This window comes from Pipistrellus hanaki (genome assembly GCF_964339955.1).
Source record: "Pipistrellus hanaki genome assembly, chromosome: 8".
Lineage (NCBI taxonomy): Eukaryota > Metazoa > Chordata > Mammalia > Chiroptera > Vespertilionidae > Pipistrellus > Pipistrellus hanaki.
The window spans coordinates 79,547,633-79,565,975 of record NC_140510.1 but is presented as its reverse complement, the minus strand read 5'-3'; the positions used below and the strand labels follow the sequence as shown (position 1 = coordinate 79,565,975).

The 18,343-nt window shown below is 37.6% G+C and overlaps 1 protein-coding gene across 1 annotated transcript in view; it reads left to right on the top strand.

Moving 5' to 3' along the window:
• Positions 1–12,730, top strand: part of ACADL (acyl-CoA dehydrogenase long chain) — a 37,017-nt gene extending 24,287 nt beyond the window's left edge. Inside the window, exons 9-11 of the mRNA XM_084893345.1 lie at positions 4,165–4,292; positions 6,304–6,390; positions 11,519–12,730. Coding sequence (XP_084749471.1) covers positions 4,165–4,292; positions 6,304–6,390; positions 11,519–11,612 — 309 coding nt within the window. The 3' untranslated portion in view covers positions 11,613–12,730. The remainder of the gene's footprint in view (positions 1–4,164; positions 4,293–6,303; positions 6,391–11,518) is intronic.
• The last annotated feature ends 5,613 nt before the right edge of the window (positions 12,731–18,343 follow it).

Below are 18,343 nucleotides of genomic sequence, written 5' to 3'. Positions count from 1 at the left end.
CCTTAAGTGAAGGAACAGTTTATTAACATTGCAGTTGTCCAATTGTTGAAACATTTTACCAACAAAAAGAAAACACCTGGATTTGGAAATCTACTTGAAAAGTCTTAAGTAGAATTGTAACCAAATGCAGGTATGGTTACAATTTCTGTATTTATGGAATTCATATTAAATCACAACAAAAATCACTACAATATTACCCAGATTGTATAACTAAGAATGTTAAATATGTTTTGACATTTCCTGGATTTTAAATGTAAAGGAAATATTTGTTAATATATATGTAATGTATATGTAAAATAACATAAAAAAAAGAAATAGTTTTAATCCTTTTCAAAGCAGGTAACATTTTTTGGTTGCCTTTTTTCAAAGGTAATAATTTCAAAAGTAGCATTTTGCTTCCACCACTATATTATTGACAAGAAGTATTTTCCAAGTAAATGTATGTTTTGAGAATTCTGAGATATGTCTTTTAATTTTTGTTTTATCTAAAGAAGTATATTTGAATAGTATTTTTATATTGAATCTAGAAATTTAATCTATTCAGAGAAGATGAATGATCGATACATGCCTACACAGCCTATTCTATAATGTTATGGTTCTGGTTATTAAATTGAAATAGAAGATCTTTAAATGCCATGTTATACTTAGCCAAATGTCATTTTATGAGCACATAACAATTCTGTTTTCTTTCTCTTTTATCCTTGAATTTTGAACATGTTGGTCCTTTCTGACCATTTGGATGCATTTCACAAAAACTTGTTTTCTTTTTAAGAGGGAGACCTACCATATTTAGTCTTATCCAGTAGTTTAGTTAGTTGGAGCTTTATTATGATACACCAGGGTTGAGGATTTTATCCCTGGTCAAGGCACGTACAAGAATCAACCGATGAATATGTAAATACTAATAAATGAAACAACAAATTGATATCTCTCTCTGTCTCTCAAATCAATCAATAATTTTTTTATAAGTTGGAGAACCACCATACTTAGGCAGTTATAGGATTTCCATTTTATTCATACTTTCCATATTTGATGTTAAGTCTTATAATTTTTCATGAAATAGACAATAAAACAGTAAAATTATGATATTAAATAATTTCAATGACTGTCATTTATCATTATTTTGTATTGTGCCTGTGTGCCAGACATTGCTAAGTGTATTGTCTTATGTTTTTTTCACAGCAACTGTGCATAATAACTGTTATATTTATCCTTATTTTACCGATAAGGAGATTGAGGCATAGAGAGGTTAAGTAACTTGCCCAAGATTACACAGATATTCTAACTCTAGAACCTACACTCTTAATTCAGGCACTAGTCTTACTACCTGGAAATTTAAGGTAGATAGACTTTATTCTTTTTCCTTCCCTTCATACATGTTCACCCATGTTCAATGAAGTGAAAATTCAGCATTCTTTCTTAACACAAGCTTTAGTTGTTTCCTAGGTGACATGTGCTCTTGATTCTAAGGACACAAAGTATTAGAAAAAGAAATAGGAGAAGAAAACAACACTTCTTTCTCACAGTCCTCCAAAAAATGAATATCCAGTTCTTAAGACCTTGATTAATTAATTACAATATTAGATAGCAAACCTGAGGTGTTGTATTTTATATTTCAGGCATAACATATGAGAGTTCAACTAATGGTGTTGTTTAAATGGAATACAGAGGCTAGATAACTTTCCAAGCTGTCTTCCATTTCCACAACTCTATGATTCTAAGATATTTTTTTTTTACTCAGAAGTCTGAAAGAGACTCTATCTGGTCTACTTAGTAACTTAAGGAAAATTTTTTAATGCTAGCTGCAATATTATCTATTAGCAACTGTTAATGAATGTTACACAGTACTGCTATGAGCATGTTGATCATTCACAAAAAGTACCTTCCTAATAATGTGTGGTACAATGAGTAACTGCTATTCATTAGAGAATAACTTCTAAAAGTATGACGCAGTGTCTGAAGAGCAAAGACCAACTCAGCATAGTAACACCCAACTCAGTGCCAAGTACATGTAAATATTTAATCTCTATATCTCCAGAGAGTAAATGATGTACCATTGGAGGCATTGATTCCCTCAGACCTCTGGACCTCACCGAATGCGCTGACACCAGAATTCTAAATGAGCCCATGCTGGTCTGAAATTTAACGTCAGCCTCTGGAAGCTCCCCGCATTCCCATTGGAACAGCTCTCATACGAGAGGATTGGCCTTGGAGTTTTTTATTCTCTCCTGTAAACAGTGCATAAATTCTCAAACGTGCCACCCGCTGGGGTGGGTAAGGCAAAAGTGTCTTGAGACTTGTCAGGCTCCTCCTTTTTTTCCAAATGGGGTGTCACTGAACTGAGCTGGAAGAAGTCTCAGAACTGAGTTTCAGGATTTCAGTGGAGCACATCCTCATCTGTTTTCAGTGCATGGAAGAGTGTTTCCCCACTTTTTTTCATTCCTTGCTTCACCTATGGATTTTCTATGAGTAGATGCAAACGTGTGGGGTGGGAGTGGAAAACTGCTGATGAAAGGGTAGGGAGTTGGCCTAATTGAGTGACTAGAAAGAGAGATAGGAAAAGGAGTGAAAAGAATGAGAAGAAGGCTTAGATGTTCTGAATTAGAGTCCACAGTACAGAGGTGGGGAAAGAGTGTCATCAGCCTTCCAATTGCTTGGTTTTGGGATCATGGGAGCCAGTCACTTTGTCTGTTTCTAGAACAGGACGGAGTGAAGCCAAGGGAAAGGCAGTCAGTCGGATTTTTCATCAGCACAGTCCGTTAGGTCGGTACACTTACAAGGAATCTGTTCATCATAGTACCCACTCTCGCTGACACACCCTGGTCTTGCCTGGTCCTAGGTCTGATTAGACTCCTTTTCTACCCTTTCCCGGAAGTGGGAAGCACCCCAACTTTCCCCACCACAGCTCTTCCGAAAGGTTTGGTTTTGTAGTTTGAAAATCGCTGTAAAACCTCTAAGAATTTGGTCCCCAAAACCCGCCTTTGAGACTCAGTCATGGCTTCAGACTCATCCGTGCGGGGTACATTTAATGTCTAGTTTAAGTTTCACTGAGTCGCCTACGTCATTCACGTCCATGCTTTTAATTAGCCACAGGGTAGGCCTCACTCAAATAGTCCACAGCAGAATGATCAGAACTCTATTTCTATCTGAATTTCCACCAGGAAGTTGGAGCCAGCTGACCATAGCTGGACCTTGAACCCAAGAGGTCAGTGAACGCAGCGTCTTTTTTGGAAAAGAAAGCCAGTATTTCACATCTAAGCCAGTTCCCAGAGGAAGTCCGAGGGTTGGTGCTTAAGAGACCAGATATAAACTTAAAGTTCAAGGTGTGAGAGCCAAGAGTCAGGAATACAAGAAAATTAGATTGAAGCGAGAGCAGTTGAGAATGGTGGAGAATGGACGAGGTTTGATCATTTTCAAGGGCACTGATGGTGGTCTATGGCCAACAGGAAGAGATATATAGGTATATTCGTGCTGACAGATCCTGACCATTTAGTTCAAGTTAGAGACTCTTCTAGACAAACTAGAGAGAGAGAAAGGGTGGGGAGAATTCAGAAGAAGTTGTGGGTACTGGACTCTGATCTATTGAGATTTCAGTTCTTTTATTCTTTTAGTGCATTTTACAGATATAGATTAAATACTTTGCAATATAGCATAATATTTTGTATGTTGTCACTCCAGCTTGTTACTTTATTTTTTTCCCAAGGCAAACAAGCAGAATAGAGGAGTGTGATTACCTAATTTCACTAATAGAGAAACCTTCTTCATGGGTTTAGACTCCAGAGGATAATACTTTTTTTCCCAGCAGTTGTACCTGCAGGACTGTACCACAAGATGGTGCTCACCCATCAGTGCTGCTCTTTTCCAAGAAGCTTCCCTACATGGTCTAAACTTTTTCATCTAAACATCAGATAGTTATGTATTTATGTTTACGTCTTTTCTTTTCTTACAGGTTTCCTTAGCATTGAAATACAGCAGCATTTAAATTTAAGCTCTTATGCTTTTGTTGTTGTTGTTGTTGAAGGAAAGAAAAACACACAACCCAGTAATTCCAATTTTGTTTCGCTCTAAAAATCTTCTATTACACAATGCTTGATATGCTAGGTAACTCAAAACATGCTCTTCCACCATGCTCATTTTTAATTTTTCATTTTCTTTCCACTCAAGACGGTGCAGCATAAGCTAGCAGAACTGAAAACACACATTTGTGTAACCAGAGCTTTCGTGGACAGCTGTCTGCAGCTGCATGAAACAAAACGTCTGGACTCTGCCTCGGCTTCCATGGCGAAGTACTGGTATGCAGGCGACAGTAATTACAATGTGGTGTGTGTGCAGACCGTAATGGGATTCTCTTAACTTTAAACTCAGCCTGGTGGGTCCTCGGGAAGAAGGCTGAGTCAATGAAAACTAACAAGAAGAACCAACTTATAAAAAATGCTGAAAGGCCCCATCAAGCCTACTTAGAATATGCTAAAAATTACTCGAGTTGGTGTTTAACTTTTGGCATGCCATTGAAAATAAAGCACTACGGACTGAAGTAGGATGACTGATGAGTTTATTTAAGTTTAATTTAAAATGATCTGAGGAGTGTCAGTACAGTGAGACCAAAAATGTACAGTAAAAGTTAAAGTCCTGAAGAGTCCCAGTTTTCGTTAAATAACTATCATTACATTTAATTTTTTTTTTTTTTTGAGACAGCATTTTGATATCTGTGAAATGAGTAGCTTGGGCAGGATTTTCCTATTTAAGGTGCTTTTAGATCAAAGAAAAATGTCTGAAGAGCTGACTGTCCAATCAAAAGTTGTACATGCTCTATGAAGTGAAAGGAAAGAATATACTATTAAGTTCAGAAAGACTTTCATTGGTGTTAAAGGTGATTAGCAATGGTATTTAAGGTGAATTGATTGAAAAAAGATGCCTGTAAGGCTCTTGTGTTTTTTTATGATGCAAGAACATATTTTAAATCAGATTCTGGACATGGGTTTGGTCTCTGTTTTAAAAGCAAACATTCTCACATCTCATTAGCCCAAAAATAACCTAGAAAAAATTCCTGTCATTACTCATTAACTTGTGTTCAGTTCAATCAGAAGTAGAATGGGGAAATATGCAGAAGAGTGCTTTATGTAATGATTCCAAAATAATAAAATTGCCAGGTTGAAATTACTAGGAATTTGCACTTTGGGAAGGGGAGACATTTCCAGCAAGTTTCCTGATTAATTTAAAAAGTATAAAAATAACTTTAGATATTTTCAGAAAAAGAGATATTTTGGATAGTTATGGACCTCACCGTCCTTGAAAACACCTGGTTTACAGGCACATAAACATATGGCATTTCATTTTGTAGCAGAGTAAGCAACTAGTTATGGTCTGGTAAATATTTCACTGAAATACTCACCAAATACAAAAATGCATGGAATTCCAAATATTATTACCCTTGAGTCTTGTCTATTAATCATATCGTTACTGTATTTCTTGGGAACATCCTCACCTGTCCTATTGGAGTTAAAATTAGTTTTAATAGGAAAATATGTCCATGCTTACCTTTGCTTTTGTTTCATGCTACTGAAAAATATGTTGAAAGTAATTTTGAACTATCTTTTATGTTAAGATGAATAAAAATCCCTTAATGATAGTTGAAATTATTGTGATAAGATCAGAAAAGAATATTTCTCCAGTACTTCATATTGTCAAGGACAATAATTCCTAAATAATCTTTAATAAGTTTCCTATGTGACAGCATGCACTTTAATGGTAGTGAATCATCTTTAGGTTTTCATTTTTATTTTCAGTTTATTTCTGAAAACCCTAAAAAAAAATTTTTCTACAATTATTTGAATTCAGACATATAGCGTTAAGGTAGGAAATGACATTTTGGGGGTAGAGGGATATGACATAATTCAAAGAAAAAAGGAAATATATAATTGTATAATTATACTGTTAACTTAGATCATACAGAGAGTCTAAATAAAGTAAACCAACTTCAAGGTTTTACTATTATCCCTCTCAGGCATAAAGTAGCCAAAAACTAATAGTCTATGCTTTCCACATTTTGTTTATAGCCTTAACAAAAACTCAACCAAAATATAATTGATGAAGAAAGTATTCATTATGTGAAAATTCTCCTGAGATTTATTTCATGTGTGATTTATACAAAATTACAATTATATCTCTGTTTGGCTATGTGCCTGCTTCTAATTGTTGGATAAATGTATGCATTTGATAAATAGCTTGTTTCCTGATTGTGAAGCACCTCATGCAAATCCATTTCAAATATTCCATTTCTATTTTCTTATTTTATTCATCTAGGGCATCTGAATTACAAAACAGCGTGGCCTATGACTGTGTGCAGCTCCACGGAGGCTGGGGATACATGTGGGAGTACCCAATCGCAAAGTGAGTATGACGATTCTGCTCCACGCCTCTGGTCGAGGTGAAGAAAAATAAAAATCACTGGGTTCGCACATTGAAGGGAAGAAGGTGCAAAGTCTTCATTTTCCAACTGACCATAGAATGCATTCAAGCAGGTGGAAACAGCTTTATGGTATTGGCTCACCCCGAGGATTTTATCATTTTTAAAGAAAGTGGAGAGACCAATATACTAAAGCATATGCTTGGCTTTATGTGAATTGTTATGCAGGACTAATATAACTTTTGAAATAGTTAAGTAATGTTATATTTTATAGATTAGCCATAATTATTCAGGTTATTTTACTGTTTTTTGTTTTTTGTTTTTTTTTTACTCTGACAAGCAATGCTACAACAAGGCCCTTAATACATTTATCTTAGATACGTGTGTTTTCGATTGTAACAAGACAGAGCCCCAAAAATATAAATAGTATTGCTAGTTCAAAAGTATGCATATTTTAAATTTTATAATTTCCAGATGATTTCCTCCAGTTAGTAGCAACTCATACTTAAATGAACAAAGTCCGATGACTTGTCATCCTAAGCTATGGATGTTACTGCCTTTTAAACTTGGTGCTAATCTAATGGGTAAAAAAAAAAAAAAATAGGTTGTCATTCTTCCTTTAATTTGCATTGACTACTAACTATTTTATTTTTTATTTTATTTTAACATGATAGGAACATTTAAGATGAGATCTACCCTCTTCACAGTAAATTTTTTTATTGATTTTTAGAGAGAGGAAGAAAGAGAGATAGAGAGATAGGAACATTGATGAGAGAACATCATGGACCTGAAACATCCCCTACTGGGGATGGACCTGAAGCCTCAGCATGTGCCCTGACCAGGAATCTAACCGGTGACCTCTGGGTTCCTGGGTCGACACTCAACCACTGAGCTGTACCAGCCGGGCACTTCACACATTTTTGAGTGTACTGTACAGTATTGTAAACTATCGGTACAACTTTGCAGTATGGACCGCTAGAGCTTATTCGCCTTGCTTAATCGAAATTTTAAGCCCATTATTAGTAACTCTCCATCTTCCCATCCCCTTAGTCCCTGGCAACCGTGATTCCTTATTGAGTCTGTGGATTTGTATAACTCATATAGGTGGGACCAGTGTGGTATTTGTCTTTCTATAACTAGCTTATTTCACTGCACAGAATGTCTTCAAGGTCCTTCCAAATTATACTATGCTGCCGAGTTTCCTGTTTTTAAGGTTGAATAGTATTCTGCTGTATGTATACACCACCTTTTCTTTATCCATTTATCTGTCCGTGAACAGTCGGGCTGTTTCCACATCTTGGCTACTGTGAATAATACCGCAATGAACATGTGAGTGCTAGTATTGCCTGCAGGTTTTGACTTCAATTCTTCTGAATAAGTTCCTACAAGTGGGATTTCTGGATCATGTGGTAGTTTTATTTAATGTTTTGAGGAACCATCATGCTGTTTTTCATGGCAGCTGTACCATTTGCATTTCGCTATAACCGTAGGCAAAGTTCCAGTTTCTCTACATCCTTGTCAATATTTGAGGTGATTTATCTCATTATGATTTTTATTTGCATTTCCCTGATGGTTAGTGATGTTAGCATTTTTCATAAAATTGACCTGTTGGTCAATTTTATGTCTTCTATGGAAATGTCACTTTTTTAAAATTAGAAAAAGAGGGAAGACCCTACAGAAAAATCAGCCTGCCTATGAAAAGAATTTAAATTTTTCTATCTTAAATATTTTATTATTTTCCTCTAAAAACACTGAAAGTAGTAATTTTTTCCAAATAGAAATTTTATTTCCTTCAAACTGAAATAAATTAAATACACCTTTTGATGCCATTACATATGAATATCCTTGCTATAAGTTCAAAGCCATACCAGTTTATCAATAAGGCAACATCCTTTTCTGTATTTCTTCCTTCATTTAATAATTTCCTCTTTCCTTCTTTCCATAAATCTTTGCCTCGATAATCTCCCTCTGGCAATACTCCTCACCACTCTAGAAAAAATATATTCTCCCCTTATTTAGCAATATTTTCAGCTTATAAAATTTTCCCAAGGAAGTTTTTGCTGTCTCAAGCGAAGTCCAATTTAGTTTTGAATCAGAGAATGAGAAAGCTACGGACTTCTAAAAACTTTTTCTAATTCTAATCTAAATACCAATATCTAAAGGGAAGATTACCAAAAAAGTATTCAAACTGCCTTTCAAATGCTTCATTTTGGCAAGCATAATTGAAAACATTTTATATACTTACAGTCCTTAACGAGGAAAATAAACATTTTATTAGTTACATTAAGAGCAGAAGCTTCGGCATAGATATAATTTACTAATTTTCTGTAGCCACTGGAAAGTTCGTAAAACTTTAACCACAGGATGTATACAGTTTATAACCTTTTATAAAATCTCAGCAATAAGTAGGGCTTTTTCCTTTCTTGGGAATGGGCATGAAGTAGCTAAACAATTTTTAAAAAAATCAATCCTTGGGTTTGGATTTTGGTAGATTCTTTTAGAACTACTTCAAACAAGTCTTAATCAAACACAGATTTATTTATTTTTTATCTTTGCATAGTTACGAAATCAAAAGTAAACAGTGAATGATGCTAGCACAAATTAAATCATCACTGAAGTTTTTCCTGTGCATGTTCATGTTTTACTCACAATAGTAGTCTATTTCCAATATTCGCTATGCTAGGAAAGCAGAATAATACTGGTGTCTGTGTTCTTCTATTCAATTGTGCAGCAGCTGTTGCTGCCAGGCAAGCAGACAAGGGGTGGCTCCGTGTGTGTCTGGTCTAGTTTGGGTTCTAAGAAAGGCCGATTGGGTGAAGAGGAGTCAACCAAGTTCATGGCCCAAAAGGCTATTCCTTCCGATCAGCAGCAAGCAAAAACTGTAGCTGGATGACTTCATATTTGAAATCCATGAAAATTTTCAACTAGACTGCTATTTTTCTCCCAAGACATAAGGAAGGATTTTTTTTTTATATATAAAATAGCAAGAGAGAACGTAATATTGTAGATAATATCAAAACACTTAATGAGAAACCATAGGCAGCATGTGGCTGTGTTACAGACGGTGATTTAGTAGGGAAAATAATCATTCTGGTTGTGTTTCTTATGTCCTCAGATTAAGCTATATTGTGTGTGTGTGTGTGTGTGTGTGTGTGTGTGTGTGTGGAGTCTTGGTTTCGCAGATAAAAGAGGTGCTTTTTGTTTTGTTTCATTTCCTCGGTTTGTTTTTACAAGCTGCTCTTCAGCAGTAATGACTTCGGTCTCACCCGTGGGGCCTGGGCCTGTGAGAAGGGAGGCTTCTGTCTGCCATTGCAGGATTCCCTGCCAGCCTGGGATGCAGAGCTTCGTCATTTATGTGGTTAAACATTTATTATTCTGCTGTCCTTCCCTGTTCATTCTAGTTGGTGACTGAATTTAATTAGTAACCTATAAAAAGGTCTACTGATCTCTGTCATTACCAATTCCATTGGAACTTCTGTAATGTGGAAGGATGAAAAAAGCCTAACCCAGTCCAAAAATGTCTAAAAGCACTGAGGTCGCTGAAGTAGACTGAAATGCGAGGCAGGCCCTTTCGATGCAAGGGCTGGATTTTGTGGGCAACAATGGAATGTGTTCAAAAGAAAAAAATATATATTTCAAAACACTGATGTCTCCAGATTTCAAGTTTCTTCCGAAAGTTGGTATGGAGACACTAAAATCCCTTTGTAATACACTAAACCAAGTCAGTGTTCACTGAGTGCTTACCCTTCGCAGGGCCCTATGATAAGCACGGAGAAGGATAATCCAGACTTGGTCAGGTTCCTAGAGAGCTAGCACATTTCAAATTTCAATTAAAGAAAAAAAAAAAAAAAAAAAAAAAGATTGCCAAAACCGGTTTGGCTCAGTGACTGAAAGGTCCCAGGTTCGATTCCGGTCAAGGGCATGTACCTTGGTTGCAGGCACATCCCTAGTGGGGGGTGTGCAGGAGGCAGCTGATTGATGATTCTCTCTCATCGATGTTTCTAACTCTCTATCCCTCTCTCTTCCTCTCTGTAAAAAATTAATTAAAAAATATTTTTAAAAAAGATTTTATGCTTGAAAAAGCCATGCCTTTGCATTTCTCTACTAGAGAAGTCCAAAGCTCAATAACTAGTCCTGTGTGCCTTGGCCGATGAAACTATTGAGCTATAGTAAAAAGATACTTGCAGGACACCTACCTACCCACATACTGCCTATGGTTTCTCATTACTTTTTTTTATATTATCTATTATGTTCTCTCTTGCTATTTTATAGGTTACCTTCTCATTGCAGTCGGCCAATTATCTGTTTGTCCATTAAATAGTAAATGTATTAACTTCTCATTTCCTTTACCTGCAAAACAATATAATATTTATTCTCCCTGACCCCAGAGCTGAGACTATCAAGTGAGAAGAGAACAGGTAAAAATAGCTATACAGTGTCATGGTTATGATCATGACTACCAAAAGTGAATTTTTCATAACTTTGTGTGTGTGTGTGTGTGTGTGTGTGTGTGTGCGCGCGCGTATGCTACTGGACTCAGACACTTGGTATTTTAACCTCAGACACCACTGGAGTGACTATTAACCATTTCCAAAAAATAAGTTACTTGTTAACTTTGTGGAAAGTAATATTTCTACAGCATCAGTTTATACCCCTGATAGCAGCAGCAGTGGTAGGATGTTAGAGAATATGTATTTTCTGTTTTGTTTTCTACAAAACCAGTGGATTTCAACTTCTTTGGGAAAAATGAAAGATAATAAGAAATTAAAACATTCTCTTCATAGCTATCTAAAATTCCCTTCTTTACAATGCTCTTTTATGTGTTGAATTTTACAAAATTAAATCAGAACAAACTTATAGATGTTATTTTGAATTTGTAACCTCTTCAAGCAAACTAAAACCAAGCTATACAGGTGATTACTATCTTAATAGAATTTGGCAATTATACCAATCGAGGGTGAATGCCTTACTGGGGAAAAAGTAATTATGAAAAACATTTATTACTTGGATTTCATTAATTAAATATTTTAAAGTAATTAATAGTTATGTAGTAAGACAAAATGTATAATTTCTAATATCTTTATTAATTCAATTATCTTCTGATTTACCCAGAGCTTACGTGGATGCCCGAGTTCAGCCAATCTATGGTGGTACCAACGAAATAATGAAGGAGCTGATTGCCAGAGACATCGTCCGAGACAAATAGACATCTGCCCACATGCTGGAATCCTATTACAACTAATCTGGTTTTAGATCTACTCAAAATAAAACGCAACCTGGACAGGGAGGAAACACTAAACATGTTTTCATGTGCTGTCTTACAGGAAAAAAAAAAAAATCAAATGCAAATATAAGATTAGCACAAAGGGAGAAGAAAAGATTCCAAAATTCTCCAACATAAGGTTTAACTTTTATAATTTTTTACATAGCTAAAAGGTGAATATTTTTCTGATTCTAGAAGCCTTAGTATTTCACTTTCCCCTAAAATTCTAAAAAAGTATAAGTGCTTAAATCTTTTAAATTGAGGCAGAAGCAATTTTATTATACTGCAAAAGCATTAATAGTATTTACAGCACATTGACTTTAAAAGAAAAAAATATATAATTTAGAATTGTAAATAACTTCAGCTATTTTTTGCTCCAAATTCCCCAGAACAGTGGAATTCTAACATGTACCCCCAGCTCCTGTTTTTAAGTAATGGAACTCATTCTTCAAACAAAGCTCGTGCAGAGTCCCTATAAAATGCTGATGAATGAAGAGCTGAGCTAGTTAAATCAGGAGGCCTTCTTGGACTCAGCTAACCCTTTGCCTATTCGAGAATGCTGTTTGTTCTCATCTGCTGATACCTGGGCTTACAACAGAATTCCACCCCCATTTTATAGGAGAACACAGAAAAACACATCATCCTTTAGTTGTAAACTATTGGTACATTTTATCAGTATCAAAAGAGTGACTTTGATTTTGGAAGAATGCTTTTTAAGTGAATTTAATGAGTACTTCATGTCTCTTACATGCCAGGCTGTTAAAAATATGATGACAAATAAAACTGGCAAGACTCCTACTAATAAATGAAGAAACAAGTTATAATACCTAATGTAAGAAGTAAACAAGATAATTTCAAATCATGATAAGTGCAGTAAGAGAAATAAACATTTAGAATAGGAAAGTGAGGAAGCAAGATTTGACTTGAGACATAAAAGCAATTCTTATAAAAAAAATAAGCCATTAATTTAATTTGTAAACTGTTAGCATCATTTCAGTACTTGTTTTTCTTTGCATAAACTGGGGAAACCGTGAATAAAGTACTTTTTAAATGGAAACAAATATATGTATTTTTAGTGTTGTAATTTATTTATTTTAAACATTATTTTTAATGCAATCATTACAAACTGGATAGAACAGAGGGGAGAGAAAACACTTTGATACCTTCCTGGAATTATACACCTTTGATTTGCACTTGGGTGGAAGTTCATATGATTGCCATCTTGAATTCTTACTCATATGCATTAAATACCAAAATGAGCTAAAGTCGCCCTAATTTGTATTAGAGCGTTGGCCTGTGGACCGGAGGGTCACAGGTTCAACTCCAATCAAGGGCATGTACCATGGTTGCGGGCACATCCCCAGTAGGGGGTGTGCAGGAGGCAGCTGGGGCAGGCCAAGCTCATTTTTATAGGCCCTGTAATGAAATTTCTCTGCAGTGCCCAATAGGCCAATTTGTAAAGAAAAGTAAAAACAAGTGTATATTGATGTTTCTAACTATCTCTCTTCCTTCCTCTCTGAAAAAAAAAAAATCAATAATATATATATATATATATATATATATATATATATATATATATATATATAACATTTTATTAGATATTACTGTATTTGCAGCTTCCACCTCCCTCCTGCCACCAGGAAACAATAAAGGATGAGATGGACCAAGCCCCTCACCTCAGCGCTTTTCCCTCTCTTTCTCAGTCTCAAGCAAAGCTATATTTTAGGAATACAACACCTTTAGGATGCAAAGTAAATGGCCATAGTAGGATACCTCTGCCATGTAGAAGTAGACAGACCTGAGTATGAATGATAGCTCTGTCATTTAGGAGCCACTGGGCCTTGGGCGATTCATTTCACTTAGCATTCTCTCAGGTGCAAATGGCAAAAGAAACCCAATTCACACCATCCCGAGGGATAACTTGAACACTTGAGTGTGCTAGCCGAAAAGGTTGCGGAGTAGCTCATGTAATCTAAAGAACTGTAGAAACTACAGTCTCAAGGGCCCGATTCTAGGGCTTACACCTGCTAGCGCATACACTATATACACTTGTTTTTACTTTTCTTTGCACATTGGCCTGTTGGGCACCGCAGAGAAATTTCATTACAGGGCCTATAAAAACGAGCTTGGGCTGCCCCACAGCCACATCCTTGAGCACAGTCTATAATAAAAGGCTAGGCGACCTTTATAGTGGAACGACCAAAGAGGCCGGTCACTATGATGCCCACTGACCACCAGGGAGCAGAGGCTCAACGCAGAAGCTGCCCCCTGGTGGCCAGTGCGCTCCCACAGGGGGAGCACCGCTCAGCCAGAAGCCGGGCTCACAGCTGGTGAGCGCCAGGGCGGTGGAGGGGGCCTCTCCTGCCTTTGCAGTAGTGCTAAGGGACAGCGAGCCTAGCAGTGAGGAGCAGGGCTCCTGGACTGCGAGAGGGATGTCCTAAGCTGGCAGGCAGACCTCCCCCGAGGGCCCCAGACTGCAAAGGGTGCACACCGGGCTGAGAGACTCCCCCTGCACCTAGTGCACAAATTTTGTACACTGGTCTCTAGTGTCTTTATAAGGTCTGGGAAAGATGCAGTATGATTGACAGTCCCATCAGGAACACAGAGACTGGGGAAGCAGTTCCTGAAACAGAGAACGGTGTTATCTAAAGAGAGGGACCAGAAATGTCTGCGAGGCAGACCCGAGTCATACTCACTCACTCACACACAAAGCCATTGCAGACCACCAGAGCTGGGCATAGGTTCTAGTGATTTCTGTATATCAGAAACGGAAAGGCTCTCTAAGGAAGGATATTTTCTTGGGGCGATCTCTGGGATGTTTTCTATCTCCTCTAAACTGGTTGTTTATCTTGCCCACTAGCCTTGTCTTGCACCCTCCCCAAAAGAAAAATGTGGAATATCATGAGCTTAAAGCTGAAAGCAAAACAGGGAGTTCAGAATATGCCTCTTCGCCTTTCATTGCGTTTTCGTTTCTGAAATAGCTAGTCTTTGTGTTTTGCCTGTGTGGCTTTGATTGTTGTCCCCTGGGGAGGGAATTTATGGTCTGTATCTCACACAGAGCTAAGTGCTCAAGAAACAATAAACAACAATATTGCTTAAAAGGACAGACTGGACCAACACAGCAAGAGAGCCACACTGTAAATAATTAATGAGAATAAAAAAGCTCGAGTAATTTGGGCGCTTTGGCTGAGTTTTTTATAATCATAATTATTGCTCTAAAACTATTTTTACCCTTTATTTCTTTGGTGGTGTCATTGAAATGACATTGTCGGGGTGGAGGGAGGAGAGTGTTTTGATACGCTATTATAAACTCTAACTGCAAATCTTTACTAATCTAGTAATTTTAGTAGTTTACTGCTCAAGGTATAAGATTTCTGAGAGACCGGATTTTTTCGTATGTCAGTATTATTTTTGGCACACACAGCATTTATTTATTTTGAGTCATTGGAAAGATTTGACATTATGATGGAAACCAACCGTAGGCCTTTAGATTACATGTGCTTTATAATACATGTTGAAGATAAGTTCTCTATTTTTGAAACCTAATTTTCCATTTTTAAGGAAAACAAATTACAGAAAACTTCAAGCACACTCAAAAATAGAAAGATAGTATAATGAGCCTTTAGCTTCAACATTTGACAATGCCTCTTTCCCGCTACCTTTTTCTTAATTATTTTAAAGCACCCACACACAAAGAATATTATATTAGAGTTTTTTCTGTTGCAAGAAATGGAAAACTCAAATCTGGCTAAAAAAAAAAAAAAAAAAAAAAAATGAAGAAAGAGCTCACAACACTGGAAAGCTCAGAGTTAGGGCAAACTCAAAGCTGGAGGAGCGAACAGCTTCACTTTGTCAATCAGGATTCACTCTTCCAGTTCCCTTCCGTGTCTGCTCTATGATGGCTACTGGAGGCTCACTTCTAAAACTGGGTCATGGGACGGGCTTTCTGGTCCTGCCTGGAGTGAGAGAATGCAAGAATGCATGTGTGCCCAGCATGTTAGGCTGAAGTGCTGAAATTCACCGTCATGGGGCTTGCTTTTGCCACATGCCCTTCTCTGAGCCAATGACTGTGCCAAGCGAAGTGGAATGTATTAATTGGCTTAAGCCAGTTAGGGCCCAGTTAGAGACATGCAGGTAGGAACTCAGAGCACATGAGCTGTGTGGAGGGCTGCCACTCGCATGAAAATCTAAAAACTATTAGGAAAGGGAAGTTATGGACTAGGAGCCAAGTAGGCAACTAAAAATACCTGCTGCAAAAATTACAGAGATCCTGGTTGCTGGGATTAGAGTATGGAGATTTTCACATCTCAAATGAGATGTAGTTTCATCTGTTGATGCCACTTAAAAATTTTTTAGATGACTTTTTTAGTAGAGAGGTTTTTTGGTTTTTTGTTTTTTGATTTTTTAAAGAGAGGAAGGGAGAGAGAGAGAGTTAGAAACATCAGTGAGAGAGAAACATCAATCAGCTGCCTCCTGGACACCTCTTACTGGGGATGCGCCCACATCCACGGTACATGTCCTTGACCGGAATTGAACCCAGGACCTTTCAGTCGCCAGGCCGATGCTCTACCCACTGAGCCAAACTGGTCAGGCTCAGTGGAAAGTTTTAATATTCATTTGTGCACAGGAGAAGTTTATTTTTTTTATTCCCTTATAATTGGGCAGGACTGTGTGACTAGCCCTTTCCAAAGGATTACAGATGTACATGACGTGTCTTATCTTGTAGCTGCAATTATAAAAGTGCTGGGGAAGCAACTTAAGATCAAAGTATGAAATAAAAATCCAACAGATGGAAGACAAGGGCTCTGAAAAGTTGCCTGGACCTGCAACAAACTCTGTGTGTGGTAAAAATAAACTGTGTGTGTGTATGTGTGTGTGTGCGCGCTAAGTCACTGTGGCTCTGGGGTTTTATGTTACTGCATCTTAACCAGGCCCATCAGGACCAATACAACTTTCACATGTTCTCACACATGGCATGTTATTGAGGAGATGGAACGGGAGTGACAATATCTATGTAACAGCTTCAGTTGACCTCAGAAAATTGCCAGGATGTTCACATTTCATATGAAATGAATCAGATTGTGGGGATCCTTTTTAATTGTGATAATTTTTTGACCCATATTTCTGAATATGCCTGTTCAGTGCACAGATTTATAGGATTAGTGCTTCAAAAACAACTCTTCTATTATTTTACTAATGCAAGAACCTTCAATGTTTCCACTAATGCTTACACAATAAACTTCACATTCCTGACTTAAACCTGCATCGTATCCTTCCATATTTTGGTCCTAAACTACCTTTGTAGACTTGTGCACCATTATTCTTTCTAATGACATCAGTACCTTCCTCATTCTTAACAATCCTGGGCAAAGCCACAGGGCCTGAAAAAACAAAGGGAATGTACTTTTAAAAAATCTCTTTTAGTTGTTTCTCTGTTTGACCTCCCTGCCTCCCAAACCGGCTGGTTACATTCAGCTGTTTTAGACTTTTTGTTTTGGAAATGGGTGGAGACCACTGCCTAACTGTCATCTATTCTCCCTTCCTTCCTAGACAATAATCCCCATATTAACGGAGGTTGACAATGTAATCGCTGTATTTCTTGGTCTCCCTTGCACCCAGATATGTCCACACAATGAGGTTATAGAACTGTTGACAGGACCTGCAGGGTAACCAGTGAAAGGTCCTGTGTGCCTTCCATCCCTTTGCAGCATCCCGCCCGGGAAAGTGGGTGTGATGGCTGGTGCACCAGCAGCCATGTGGGACTATGAAGTCCTTTGAGAATGGAGGCAGAAGAGAATAACAGAAAGGAGCCTGGATCCCTGGTGACCTCATAGAACTGTTATCCCATTTCTCGTGCTACCTACCCCGGCCCCTGTGTCTTGTGATACTGAACAGTTAGAGCTAAATCTATCCTGAATAGTACTTGTCACCTTTCACCCCTATGGCTTCTCCTATTCTGCTTTCTAAACATGATCATAAGAAGAAGGAATTCAACATGCTAGGATATGACAGTGTAGGACGGTTCGCCCTGGGCATGGAAATATAAAGGAATAAATAGTACAGGCTTCCAAGTAGCTTTCTGTTCTATAGGGGATAGTGAGGAAAGAATTCTGGCTTTGGATCTAGGTAGGTCTGTCTTTGAGTCCAAGACTGGCCATTTATCAGTGTGAGAATATATAATAAAATAGTTCATCTCATTGAGTTTTTTATTTTTTAACCTGGGTGTGTTTAAAAAAAATGAATATAACTCTCACTTTGCAAAATGAGAGAATTAAGTACATACATTCATCCCACAAGTATGTGTGGATTCACACGTCCCAGGCCCTGTCTGAGGCTGTGGGGATGCAGCAGGGAGCAAAAGAGCAAAAATGTAAGACTTCACAGAGCTACATTCTGGCCTCCGGCGACAAGAAAGAAAAACCAAAAGAATAGAAACCTGTGTTACCTGAATGGTGATAAGTGCCAGGACCAAAACAGAGCAGGCGAGGAGGATAGAAAACCCTGTGCTTGCCCTGACCGGTTTGGCTCAGTGGATAGAGCATCGGCCTGCGGACTCAAGGGTCCCAGGTTCGATTCTGGTCAAGGGCATGTACCTTGGTTGCAGGCACATCCCCAGTTGGGGGCGTGCAGGAGGCAGCTGATCCATGTTTCTCTCTCATGGATTTTTCTATCTC